This window comes from Monodelphis domestica, chromosome 3 (genome assembly GCF_027887165.1).
Source record: "Monodelphis domestica isolate mMonDom1 chromosome 3, mMonDom1.pri, whole genome shotgun sequence".
NCBI classification, from domain to species: domain Eukaryota; kingdom Metazoa; phylum Chordata; class Mammalia; order Didelphimorphia; family Didelphidae; genus Monodelphis; species Monodelphis domestica.
In genome coordinates, this window is record NC_077229.1 from 142,699,790 (window position 1) to 142,714,747 (window position 14,958).

The 14,958-nt window shown below is 38.1% G+C and overlaps 1 protein-coding gene across 1 annotated transcript in view; it reads right to left on the reverse strand.

Moving 5' to 3' along the window:
- DEPTOR (DEP domain containing MTOR interacting protein) overlaps positions 1 to 14,958 on the reverse strand; it is a 185,790-nt gene that overhangs the window by 121,843 nt on the left and 48,989 nt on the right. The window contains exons 2-3 of the mRNA XM_001380991.5: positions 3,767 to 3,945; positions 2,820 to 2,943 (exon numbers count right to left, since the gene is read on the reverse strand). Coding sequence (XP_001381028.2) covers positions 2,820 to 2,943; positions 3,767 to 3,945 — 303 coding nt within the window. The remainder of the gene's footprint in view (positions 1 to 2,819; positions 2,944 to 3,766; positions 3,946 to 14,958) is intronic.

Below are 14,958 nucleotides of genomic sequence, written 5' to 3' on the forward strand. Positions count from 1 at the left end.
CTAGAGTTAAAAGGGACTTTAGAGGCCATTTATTTCAAACCTTTTATTTTATAGTTGTGGAAACTAAGTCATATTATGCCTACATCTCCAGACTTTGCTTCTACTGGTGTCAGGAGGAAAGTGATCCAAGAAGCCAGACATCTATAACAAGAGGAGTAGGAACAAGAGGGGTAAACTGGCTCATGGTAACTCTTCACCATACAGGTTCTACTCTATGGATTTCCTCATTTTAAAAACCAGGATTCCTCTTTTTTATATAGTATATGCTTAGCACCCAGAAATTAGAGCTATCAGCTCCACACATGAACTAAAGAGGAAGGGAAAAAGGCACAAAATATCAGCTCTGTTTTGAGACACTTCCCCTCCTCTACTCCCACGTGAACAAGTTCTAAGAGACAATATAAAGAAAAGGCAATGAAAGCACATGAATAAAAACTTAGCAAGCTTCAGTAAAACCTCAGCCAGAAATGACAGTAAAAAGAACTATTAGTAACATAAAGTAAATGACAACAACAACAAAAAACAAATAAACAAAACTGAGGAGAAGGCAAGGTGATGTGCAATGAGGAGCAGCAAGGATTCATAAGGGCTGGGTACAAACCCTGACTCTGATAAGTATTTATTATAGGATCATAGGCAGGTCACATGACATCTCTCAACCACAGTTTCCATCATGTATAACTGAAAATCTGTTACCCTAAAAAAGAACTACATTTCCCGGGAGCCCACTGACTTTCTGTCATTACATACTTCCTGTAGACAGAGGATATTAGCAAGTGGGTGGTCCTCTTGGGGCTCTTTCTTGGGTCTTTTTCTTGGGCTTGCAGCCAGCATGGTGATGGTGATAGGCTAAGCACAGGGATTTAAATGGGTTGATCAGCCATGGGTACATGGTCTTTATTTTGTATCCTCTTTATTCCTTGATTTGTAATGATCATTTAACATTTTTATATTTGAGATCTAATTTAAATTTTTACAATCATTAGTCAGGTTGGGGTCATGATCCTTGACCTAACTATCTCATAGCTTGGTAGGGTACACCACAGGGTAATGGTTAGTGGCCAAACCTGATTAAGAAATTAGGAAAGGGGCAGCTGGGTGGCTCAGTGGACTAAGAGCCAGGCAATCTACCGTGGACAAGTCACTCAACTTCTATTGCCTAGCTCTTATTGTTCTTCTGCAATAGGTTCCAAGGCAGAAGGGAAGGGAAGGGAAGGGAAGGGAAGGGAAGGGAAGGGAAGGGAAGGGAAGGGAAGGGAAGGGAAGGGAAGGGAAGGGAAGGGAAGGGAAGGGAAGGGAAGGGAAGGGAAGGGAAGGGAAGGGAAGGGAAGGGAATGGAAGGGAAGGGGAGGGAAGGGAAGGGGAGGGGAGGGGAGGGGAGGGGAGGGGAGGGGAGGGGAGGGAAATATTTAGGAGACAGGGATAGAGACAGAGGCAGAGGAGGAGACAGAGAGAATCGGGAGTAACGGGAGAGAGAGAAACAGAGGGAAAGAAAAAGAGACCAAGATGGCTAAAGCCAGTTGTGTGAGAATTGATATCTCACTGATAGTGATTTAGGCACATAGATTCTCAATGAATGAAAATCTGTACAGCTGGTTTCAATCATCTTGTGTTCTCTGACTTAGCGTCTGTTTCTCCATCTCTATGTCTTTCTGTCTATCGCTCCATTCCTCTGCAGTGTACCTACTGAGTACACTGATATTTTTTAAATTGGTTCTAAGGTACAGAAAAAAATGTTTATGTCTTTTGGTTAAGGTGAGACAAGGCTTTTGAACTTCTGTTTCTTCATCTGTAAAATAGAGATAATAACTTTATTATGCCCACCTCATCAAGCTGTTGTAAGGCTCATATAAGATAATGCACATAGAATGCTTTGCAAATTCTATAATACTAAGGGTCAATTTAATATTGTCATTAATCATAATAATCATAACTTTTCATTTGGCCCAACCACACCCTCCAGCTATTGTTCTATCCTCCCAGTCTATCACTGTCAAATACCTAAGGGGGAAAAACTCACTGTATGTGTTGCTTCTTCCTCACTTCCCACTCCATCCTCAAATTATCCTTGCAATCTGGCTTCCAATTCTCACTGAAACTGTTCCCTCAACAATCTTGTAGTGGCCAAATCCAATGGCCTTTTCCCAGTCATAGCATCAGCATCAAGTGTAACATTCTCTCATTTGACAGTTTGGGAACCTAAAGTCAAGAGACAGGTGCCGAGTGTCACACTGGTAGCAAATGTTAGGGGTGGGGTGGTAATTCAGGTCACCCATCTGAATACACAGCTAGTGGTTCGTCCTGTCACTCCAAATCTCTTCCTCCTTTTGCTTGGTTATTCAGCCTTTTCAGTCATGTCTGACTCTTTCTAATCCCAGTTAGGGTTTTCTTGGCAAAGATAATAGAAGTGGTTTGCCATTTCCTTCTCCAGCTCATTTTGCAGATAAAGAAACTGAGGCAAACAGGGTTAAGTGACTTGCCCAGGAGCACACAGTCAGTAAGTGTCTGAGGCTAGCTAGATCCAAGCCCATTGCTCTATCCACTGCATTACCTCGATGCCTTTATTTAATTATAGGACATATGCTTTAAATAATAGTTTTGATAAAAGAATCTTACCAAATTTATTTCCTTTTTTATTACAAGAAGAAAACCAAGTGAGGGGTCTGTTCTGCTTATATTAAAAGATAATCGATTCATAGAAAACATATGGAATAAACCAAACATTGTGGAATACAAAAATCACCCTATCATTCTTTAAAAGGACTTTCTGGTTAACTGTATCCTTAAGATTAGAGTAATAGATTTTGGATGTAACCTACTTTTCATACAGTCTCTGTCCTCTCATGAATACTTTGACTTCATTATCCAAAGGGAAGGTTCCATCATCTTTCCTGAAGCGGTAAAAGAGTTTGACATCCTTGAATTCCTTATGCTCATCACACACTGCAAGACAATATACAGGCAAAGCAAATTCAGTGAAGAAGGCTGATATACTTCTATTATGAAATAATAATTATTTCATATGTGGAATAAAAAAAAATCCACTCCCCACAATTTTGAGTGAATTGTACATATATTAAGCCATAAGGTTGTAATCAGATGAAGAGTCCATATATAACGTCTGTCACTAGCTGTGTGACTATGGACAAATTGTGGAAACCTTCTCCAACGCTCAGTTTTTTTTTTCAATTTAATTGTCATAGTTCAGTTCTACAGACTCAACACAAAGCAGGAATTTGAGCAATTACACAATCGTCTACAAAGCATACAGCATGAAACTGAATAATTAAGGCAAAAAATGAACTAAATTATGAATTGTCTACGTAGAATAATAAGGTCTGGTAAACAATTAATACCTGAAAGGAAGACTTGTTTAAATTAGGGTGTGTTAAATTAGTATGTGTTTGTGTTCAGAATTCTGTTCAATTCAATACACATTTATGAATTGGTTACTATGTGCCACAGACTGTGAAACAGTGCTGGGACATTACCAAAGCCTTTAAAACATGAAATCTAAAAAGCATTGGGAGAACAACAGATCACTTCATTTACTTTAATCTTCTCTGCGGGAGTATTAGGGGACTGAAAACCTGAAAGGTCTTTTCAATAGCCTGAAGGAAAAGCTTCTAACATTATTTTGTCAAATAAAGATGAATGTGAAATTTCCTGATTTTTCTTTTCCTTCAAGATCAGGAATGATATCCTCCACTCAAATTGATCTGTTGATTTAATATTTGTTCAACTTAAATGTTAAAAACTGACTCACCATGATGAATAATACCACGGTCTGCCAATTTTTGCATTAGTTTAATAGCGGTTTCTCTATCAGAAGCTTCTTTTCGATCAATCAGCCAGTCAATTAGTTCTTTGGCCACAAAGCAATTTGGATATGTCTTCAGGTGATGTCTTCGATCTTTAATCACTTTTTCTTCATGTAGCCTGAGTCTGGGGAAAAAAAAGAATGACAATTATGGCATAACTGGATTTTGGAAATAACAGTAAATTTTTTTTAAAAATAGCTCAACTATTACAAATCTGAGGTTAGGATAGAACTTCCATCTCAGGGAAGATGTTTCTCAAATCTACATAGTCACATTTCATCTCAATCTTAAGATTCAGGCCTGCATCAGCAACTGCCTTCTGGACACCTCCTCCTGGATGACCTAGAAGTATCTCAAACAAAATATATCCAGAATAGAAATTATCTACTCCCTTAAAACCCATTCCTTATTTTTCCAATTTACCTAGAACATCCAATATCTTTTTGGTTACCCAAGTTTGCAAACTAACAGTTATCCTCAATTCTTTTTTTTAACTATTATCTTCCATCTTAGAATCAATACTGTGTATGGTTCCAAGGCAAAAGAGGGGTAAGGACTGGGCAATGGAGGTTAAGTGACTTGTCCAAGGTCACACAGCTAGTAAGCGTCTGAGGCCAGATTTAAACCCAAGACCTCCCATCTCTAGGCCACTAAGTTACCTAGCTGCCCTGTCATTCAACTTTTGATACTCTCTCATCCCCATGTCAAATACTTGCCAAATCTTTTCAATTCTGCCTCCCAACATTCCTCATATTCATATGCTCTCCACTCTCATTAGCACCACCCTAGTTCTATGCTCTCATCACTTCTCAATTGATTATTGCAATAGCCTTTTATTGACTCCCTATGCGAAGCCTCTCCCCTCTCCAATCTATATTCCACATAGATCTAAACTGATAATCTATAAAACACGGATTTGACCATGTCACTCCACTACTCAAGAAGATTTAGGGGCTCCATATTGAGAAAAAAAAAATTTTAAAAACCTCTTTCCAAGATAATTTCACATCACGCTCCTGAATCACTCTGCTCCTGCCAAGCTGGCCTACTTGCTGTTCTCCATGCATGCCATTCCATCTCCAATATGTGTGTCATCGCTCAAGCTACCTCCTATGCTTGTAATACTCTAACTCCTCCCCTGAAACTTCTGGTTCTCAAGGCTCTGCTCAAGGGCCACCTCTTCCAAGAGGCCTTTCTAGTCAAAATCAAGTTAGATTTATTTAGTAAAGGCTTCTTCAATTGAATTTAATTGAATGAAAGGACATGTCTTGAAAGCCCCTAAAGTCATATTTCTAGGGATGGCACCAATACACATCATAGCTCCACAGGTCCATAATCAGAAGGGACTTCTGACCCTCTCATTTTGTAAATGAGGAAACTGAGGCTCAGCCAGGGAATTTCAGTGACTCACCCAAGGTTTCATGGGCAGTATCAAGAGACAGGATTTGAATGAAGGTCCTCTGTTTCCAAACCTGGTATTTTTTCCATTGAACAAGCTACCCAGGCTCAAAACCCTAGGCATTTCTGATTAATAACAATAATAATCACTAGAATTTGTAAAGAACCTACTATATGCCATGCACAACCACTCTACAAATATTATTTCCTTTAATCCTCATAATAACTCTGAGATAAGTGCTATTATTTTTCATCTTTTACAGTAAGGGAAATTGAGGCAAAGAGAGTAAGTGATTTTTTTTAAGATCATAAGAGCTAGTGAGGCTGGATTTCAGCTCAGTTGTTCCTAACTCCAGACCCAACGCTCTATCCATTGCATCACCTAGCTGCTTCTCCTACCCTACAGACAATTAGGTGTCAACATTCCATTGATTTTCTCTTGGCAATATTTCTTACATCCAGCATCTTCTTTCCAACATGAAGCCTTCCCTGACCCATACTAACATAATAACCTTCCTCTTTAGACCTCACTCATATAGTCCTATCATTTGGCCCTATAAAATGCACTTATATATCATAATTGCACATAAACATAGTTTAATGTTCCAAATAGATAGGAAAATCAATTAGGACTTCAGCATTTGGATGGGGGCAGCTGGGTTGTGTGACGGATATAGTGCTATGCATGAGCTATGTATTAGCTATGTAGTGCTATGTATTAGCTTCATTTTGTGATTAAGATAATAATTAGTGCATCCTCTGTCTATGCTAACCTTCCTTTCCACAGCAAGTGAGGCAAATTGAGGATTTAGAAAAAGCATGAGAGTATCTTTCTGTGGGACAGCTAGGTGGTACAGTGGATAGAGCACTGGTCCTGGAATCAGGACCTTCCTGAGTTCAAATCTGGCCTCAGACACTAACTGTGAGGACCTGGGCAAATCACTTCACCCTGTTTGCCTCAGTTTCCTCATCAATAGAATGAAGGAAATGGCAAACCATTCTAGCGTCTTTGCCAAGAAAACCCAAATGAGGTCATGAAGAGTTGGACAGGACTGAAACAACTGACCAACAAGTTCTCCATATGTATTTTGTCCCCCTTGTAGTACGTAAACTCCTGCAGGACGTGACCTTGTCTATGTTTTATACTTTTCCCAACACCAGCAGAATTCCTGTACACAGTGGGGAGCAGTTAATATTTGCTATAGGGGGAGTTCAAGCTATATCTCAATGTTGAATCTCTTAGAGGCCTAGTACAACTTTGTAAACAACAGAAGCTCAGCAAATGTTTGTTTAATTTAATGATAATATTGAGGCTCACTCAAACTGGCAAAAGTAAAGGATCTCTGCCTGTCCTTAAGTCCTCCCACCTAAAGCTGACAAAGATTGTGTGTCATGTGCTCTGGAGAAAACACAAGAAAACCTATCAAGTCTACAAACATTTATCAAGTACCTATTTAATTCAGCAACAGAACAGGGAAGAGTGTTGGACACTCAGGAATTAGGAAGACATAAGTTCAAATCCTCTTCCAAAATACACACTAGTGGCGTGATCTTGAACAGGTTATTTAATTTGTATTATGACAGGCAATTCACAAGAATTTATCATCTAAAAGATGCAACGTGCTTTGGTGGACAGAGTTACTACAAAGGGAGTTTTCTACACTAAGATGCGGGACAGAATGAGAGTTCATCAGCAATGCGGAGGGATGAGAAAAAGTGTGGTACAGTGGAAAGATCACTGACTTTTGAGTCAGAGGACCTAGATTCATATCCTATTTCTGGTGCTATTTCTGGTGGTATATCTGTGTGACTTTAGTCAAGTAACTTCACCTTCCTTGCACTGTTTCCCCATTTATCAAGTGAGAGAAGTGGAAGGTTGAACTAGAGGTCTCGGAGGCTCATTTTAGTTCTAGATCTGTGATCCAAAGGGTCTCCCCACTCCACCCCATCCCCTACTCCTGTCATCTCTGTGCTATAATGCAGTAAAAGGGAAAAAATTCAAGGAAGCTCTTGTCCAAAATAGCTTTCCTATGCTTCTCCATCTTATTGGTTTTGTTTTTGTTTTGGGAATCAGATCTCCCTATTTTGCCCAATTAGCCAGACATGGTCCCCATCCCAAGGCTGATGACCATAGAAACTTTGCCCTTTGTTTCTGACCTAGGCTGGTTCATCTCTCCTTAGGTAGCCCAGACCAACTCCCCCAGTCCTGAGGGCTCACTCCACTGGTACTAGCCTTGTTGTGGACACCCATTTGGCTTAGCCCTCTAGACCTCAGAATTTCTGAGCTCAAATGATCCACCAGCCTTCGCAAGGATACAGGGATGTATCGGCATGCCCAACACTGCCGCATCTTTGTAGGAAGCAGATAAACAAAGGAAAAGAAAATGAAGAGTTATAGAAGGGGAGGAAGCCAGCTTGGTAGAGGAGGCCAGATAATAATTTCAAAAAGACTACTCCTCCCTTTTCTCTAGAACTTAGTGCTTTAGGAAGGAGGGACTCAGAGGTAGCGAGGTGGCTCAATGGATGGAGAGCCAGACCTGGAGATGAAAATTTCTGGGTTCAAATCTGACCTCAGCCTTCTGAAAAGACATTAACTAACTCTCATATTTATTTTCTCATCTCTATAAAATCTGCATAAGGGTCTGTACACACAATGAAGGTATCCTTGATGAAGACATGAAAGGGAAACTCACAGATCCATTTCTAAAGCAAATCATATCTTCATAGTCACCAAATGACTGAGATTGTCAACGTGGAAATCTAGAAGTCCCTAGTTTATTTAGTTGGGAATTTCTACCACTTCCCCAGACAATAGACATCCACTTCAGGTGGGGAGACAGACCCCATCCAAAGTCAAGTAGCTCTTTTGTCTCCAGAAGCCTTTCCCAGTATATCATACCCTCCTTCTGATGTTCGGAACTGGGAACCTTCAGCTTATGAGACTGATGCCTTCCCACTGCGCCAAAGCTGAAGTGGACATCTATTGTCTGGTGAAGTGGGACCTTCCCTCAGGGTGAAACTCTCCTGGAGCAAGGTCAAAAAAAAAAAGTTAGAAGGGGCTCATCTAGGAAGTCATGCTTGAAGCAAGTGTGAGTGTAAGGATAGCCTCTCTAAAATTTTATTTTTTCCAAGGAAACTCAATCCTGTGAATATAAATCTGAAACAAGAATAAACAGACCTGTAATAGAAATAAGAATAATTAGACTGTTGCTAAATCAGTCCTACAGCAGCTCCTTTTAATTAATACAGCGACAGGAACACTGCCTAATTGGTTGAAAAGTATTCAAGCCGGCAGACTGTTATGCATTAATTCTTAGACATAATGCCTGTCAGGGATCCATGACACATGAATTCTAATTTGCTAACAAATTGGAAATGTAAAACCATCTACTCATAATTTGATTGAAAAGGAATAGACCAGAAATATCACATATATTGTTATTTCTATATTGACCTATTCTCATCAATCATAATGGCAGATCTATCACTTTTGGAATCTCCCATCTAAGTGTCCACATATAAGGAAATGTCAGTGGTCCAAGAAAGGTAACTTGGTCCAGTTAGAAATACACAAGAGAAATCATGCTAAAGGTAACACATTTTAAAGGTATTTAGTGACTGACTCTCAAAATATTTCAGAGAGGAATATTCTCAAAAAGTGAAAAAATAATACAGCCAGTACTTTTAGCCCCAAAAAGCCTTCTCAAAAGACATTAATACTACTAACTCTCAAACTTATTTTCTCATCTCTATAAAATCTGCATAAAAGAGTCTGTACACACAATGAAGGTATCCTTGATGAAGATATGAAAGGGAAACTTTTTCACAGATCAGTTTCTAAAGCAAATCATATCTTCACAGTCACACAAATGACTGGGATATAAAAAATTAAAGATCTCACTGTCTTTATTTTATCCCAAAAGCATGTGACTCAGTGGGACAGGAAAAGCCTTAAAAGTTTTCTTGAATAAAATGTTTCCTACACATACATTAAAATCCTACAAGATACTATGGCAGGAGCAGCTAGGTAGTTCAGTCGATAGAGCACTGAATTTGGGAGGCCCTAGATTCAAATATGACCTCAGACACTTCCTCACTGTGTGACCCTTGACAAGTCACTTAAGCCTGTTTGCTAAGCTCTTGCTCTTTCGTCTTATAGTTGTTCCTAGGGCAGAAAGTAAGGGTTAAAAAAAAATCTATACTGGTCAATAAAGTCCCCTATGTATCCATATTAAATAAACTCTTTAAACAGCTTCCCCTAAAAAAATGTTACAACAGGTATTCTCATAGAGATAAATCTATTCAATACCAGTACCAATCAATGAATAAGGAATATTTTTATCTAATTATTCAAATACTAGCTAAGAGACCCTAGGCAAGTCAGTTAATCCTGCATACCTCATCTGCAAAATGCTACAGAGACGGAAATGAGAAACCATTCTAGTGTCTTTTCCAAGAAAGTTCCAAATGGGGTCAGGAAGAATCAGAAATGACTGAAAAGCCTGAACGACAATAAGAGGAACGTTCTCACAGTGTTACGAAGGATATTCTGTAAAGCAGGATTCTCCATTGACATTCCAAATGCTCATATTCAAAAAGGACAATATGATGACTGCATTAAGTCTTGAAACATGACAAACTCTCCTCCATGAAATTCATATTCAGAAAGCAGGCAAGCTATTTTGGATAAAAAGCACATTGCCTTGATCACAATATGGAATACAATGAACATCTCAAGAGATACTTGCTGTCCACTTGTAACAAACGAACAATGTGCTTGGCCCAGAATCAAACAAGAGAGGAGCAGGCTGGCTTTCACCTGGGAAACTGAGTAGTGTTTTCAATGACCCCAAGATACACTTACAACTCTGGTATTCTCTCAGAGTACTACAATTATAGGAGAATCCGAATTGCGGGAGGCCTAAAGGACAACAGAAAGATCCCACCTAGTTAAGTACACTGAAAAGCTTTAGCAACAGTAAGTTGCCTGCAAGAATGGAAATAAAAGGTCTAGCCATAAAAAGAGGCTGTTGGTCCCATTGAAAGAGTGAAGAGAGGTGATAAAACGCCAGGCTTCTACCACTGAAATATTTTTAAAAATAAAAATGAAAATCTAAGGGAAAACCTCTAGAGTAGTGGTTCTCAACCTTTCTAATGCTGTGACCCCGCAATACACTACCCCATGTTGCGGTGACCCCAAACCAAAAAATTATTTTGGTGGCTACTTCAAAACTGTAATTTTGCTACAGTTATGATTCGGAATGTAAATACCTGATATGCATTATGTATCCTCATTGCTACAAATTGAAAGGTTGAGAACCGTTGCTCAAGAATGTTGGATGAATTCTTAAAAGGTATTTAAGGAAAAATATTGATAAAGATCATAAGTCATGGAAGGGTGTGACTTTACCAAAGAATTGAGTATCCATGCCAATAAAAATCATAAATGCAAATTTTCCAATTTCATAGTATCTACTTGTTAGCACAGATAATAAGAAATATAGAAATAATTGCTTCCAAAGTTACTGAAGAATTGTAGCTAGCAAAGAAGAAACAAAAGGCGAATGAAAGATATGCTCTTTTTTTTTAAGCATCATAAATCTCAGTCAAAGAGAATACTGTAATTAAAAAAACACTGCAAGCTAAATAACAGGGCTCAAAGTGTAAGCCATATGATTTGTGTAATATTGCCTGGATAAGAATGTTTTAACTTACAGCTATTGTTCTCTCCATGTGTACTATAACAGTTCACATCTGTACCTTCTAAATTAGAAAACATGGACATTTCAGTTTGCTGAAGTCATTCAGAAAAACTAAGACGTGACAATAAGTCCTGAGCCATGAGTCCAATGCCTCAGTAAAATTAGCGTGGAAAAGGCTTTTCATGGGAACTTTGATGCGTGTGTGTATTACGCTTAACACTGATTGTCCAAGTGTAGTTTTAAATGGAAATTTGATAAATTCTTCTGCCTCTCACTTTCTTTTGCATCAGCCAGATACTTGTGTTCCTCCCACCTGGTGATAGAGATAGCATAAATGTAAAAAAGAAGAAGCTGAGCAGTGGTTATGTGCAGAAGATTAGGATCATTTCAGCAGGCAAAAGAAAACATCAGGAGCCTGCAAATTATGATGCAAACCCAAAGATGTAGGGAAGGGTTCAGAGGCTCTGTGATGTCAAGGACAACAGTGCCAGTGACTTCATGATACACAATCATCACCACCCCATCCTTTGGTGCACTTTGTACCTATAGCTTCAGGCAACTTGCATCTTACAGACAGAGGAGCAAGAAGTCCTCAAGAAAACAAGGAACACAAGGAAACATGAATACAAGAATACAAGGAAATTCTCATATGCCTCATGTGATAATGTTTATCTTCTTCCAATACAATCAGCTCTGTAGTCACAGAATAATAAATAATAATAACTAACATTTACAGAATGATGACTATATACCAGGCACTGGACTACGTGCTACAAATGGGTTGTCTCACTTGATCTTTGCAACAACTCTGGGAGATAAGTGCTATTATTATCCTCATTTTATAGATGAGGAACTGGAACAAATAAAGGGTAAATGTCTTGCCCAGAATCACATAGCTACTATATGTCTAAGGCTGGATTTGAATTCAGATTTTCCTGCCTCCAGACCCACTTATCTAGTCTGTTTAGAAATACTATCCAACTGTAGTCTCTAAATAATCACTTTATGACAAATATTAATAATATGAAAATAGGTTTTGAATGATGATATATGTAAAACCCAGTGGAATTGCGCATTGGCTGTGAGAGGGGGCAGGGAAGGGGAGGGAAAGAACATGAATCATGTAACCATGGAAAAATATTCTAAATTAATTAATCAAATAAATAAATTTAAAAAATTTAATGCTCTCCACCAACTTTGGGATCTCTTTACTTTTATCATCTGCATACTGGCACTTTGGCATTTTACTAGCCCTCTTAATAGGGTTTTTCTATGCTATAAGGGTCATTTTAAGTATTCCACCACCACCAAGACATCATTTGTATTCTTGTGATTTCCAATTCAAAAAGAATGGTCCATACCTCCTTGATCCAGGAACAAAGACATTCAAAAAGGCATCAGTACTATAGCAAGACCTTCCAGTCAATTCTTATAGAACTTTAAGAAAACCCTCTGTAATTTGTCAGCAAGTATAATTTAGATGGAAAGCTTAGGAGGGGAAAGAGCAAGTTTAATTCTGTATTCTATGATTTATGAGGCAAGAGGTCATGTACCACAGTGAATGACAGAGGTGGCACCTTGAAGCCAGGAAGATCTAGGTTCCAAAGACAGAATCCATAAAACAGTGATGGGATTACCCTGGGCAAGTCACTTATCCAATCAGTGCCCTAGACAATTCTCTGTGATTACAAATTTCAGAGAAGGTGAAGACCTGAATTAGTAAAGTTTCCTTATTCAACGATTCCCTATTCTAATGCAAACATAGGTCCAGCTCCGAACCCCTATGTTTCCTGCAGTGTCTACTTTATTTCTCAAACAGATCTGTTGCCAGAGATAACACTGTTTCTTAGTTACTCCCTGGGTTAAAAGGAGATAGCATGGTCTTCTGTCTACTTTAGGCTTCAGTTGGTTAAAGAGTACAAGGAACTGTATATATAACACATGCTCTAAGGAGATAAGGAGTTCCTAAACATCAGGAACCAAACAGGTATTTCACAAAATACGGATACTAATTAGAGCAGTTTGAAGGACTACCGCCTTCTTTTGCTGGAATGTAAGCTATCCGATCTGTTTTATTTTGTTTTTTAACCCCAGTGCTTGGTACATAATAGGAGTTCAATAAATGTCTGCTGAATCAAATTGAATTAAGTCGATATTCACTTTGTTTTTTAAATAATATTTTCTTTTTGCCCAATTACATGGAAAAACAATTTTTAACATTCATTTTTTATTTAATTTTGGGTTCCAAATTCTCGCCCTTCCCCCTTCCTAAGATTTAAGCAATCTGATGAAGGTTACAATATTCACTTTACATAAAATTTTTAGGGCACAAAGAATAGTTCCACTAAAAACTAGGACAATCAGTGTTAAGCACAACACACACAAACATATACACACATACATACATATTTAGACATATACATACATGTACATATATGTGTATGTATAAAAGCAAGGATGTATATAGATAGGATATATGTGATACCTTTAAAAGAAACATTATTAATATACATACTTTGTCCTTTTTAATCTCTAAAAGTAGAGATAAACATAGGGCCCTGTTAGGAAAATTCCAAAGTTATCACTCTCTTTCATCTTACACCTCTTACAATTACACTAATTTTTGTTTCCATCTCCTCTCTTTCCTAAGGTGTTTTCTTTTCTAATGAAACAAAGAACAGTGTGGCTGGCCCCTGAGGCCTCCAGCTCCATACCAGATCAGTAATAGGACTGGTGTCTTTTTTACTTACACAGCACTTTTTCAAGAAGCTAAATGCCACACCTGTGAAGGAGTCAGATGATAAATCCTTTTCCTATCTAACAGGTGAAGAAATTGGCACAGAGGGATTGAAATGAAGGGTATCATAGAAGCAATTAAAGAGCACAGGACTTCTCAGTCAAGTGGGCCATGCTTCCTTAGGTAGGGTAGGAGATTTTTAAATTCCAAGCTCTGATATCTCTACCCTGAGGGAAACTCTCTAATAAAAGGTCTAATCTGCTGGAAGAGAAGTTTCTATGGTCTAGAATGCGGGGTGTTTTCCCCAGACTCTTCTTCCCTTTGGGTGATGTGATATAAAGGTCCAAGTTTCCATCTCCCAAAGAAAATGCAAAGCGAGTTTTGAATTTATCTTGGTATAGGGTGTAAGATGTTGATCTAAACCTAATTTTCCCCATAGTGCAGTTTTTGTCAAATAGTGATTTCTTGTCCCAAAACCTGGGGTCTTTGGGTTTATCGAACACTAGCTTACTGAGGTCATTTACTGTTAGTCTATTCCATTGATTCTCCCTTCTGTCTCGTAACCAGTACCATATTGTTTTGATGACCACTGCTTTATAGTACAGTTTAAGGCATAGTACAGTTGAAGGCATCCTTTACTTATTTTTCATTATTTCCCTTAATATCCTTGAGCTCTTATTCTTCCAGATGAACTTTGTTATAATTTTTTCCTAATTCTATAAAAAAGTTTTTTAGTAGTTTGATATGTATGGCACTGAATAAGTAGATTAATTTGGGTAGGATTGTCATTTTTTTATATTAGCTCATGCTACCCAGGAGCAGTTAATGTTTTTCCAATTGTTTAGATCTAGTTTTAATTGTGTGAGTTTTGTAATTGTGTTCATATAATCCCTTTGTTTGTTTTGGCAGATAGATTCCTAAATATTTTATATTGTCTATGGTGATTTTAAATGGAGTTTCTCTCTTTCTAACTCCTGCTGCTAAGTTTTGTTGGAAATATATAGAAACGATGGTGATTCATGTGGGTTTATTTTGTACCCTGCAACTTTACTAAATTTGTTAATTATTTCCACTAGCCTTTTAGTTGATTTTCTGGGGTTCTTTAAGTAGACCGTCATATCATCTGCAATAAGTGATAGTTTAGTCTCCTCATTGCCTACTTTAATCCCTTCAATTTCTTTTTCGTCTCTAATTGGTACTGCTAGCATTTCTAGTACAATAGTTAATAAAAGAGGTGATAATGGGTATCCTTGCTTCACTCCTGATCTTATTGGGAAGGCTTCTAATTCATCCCTATTGC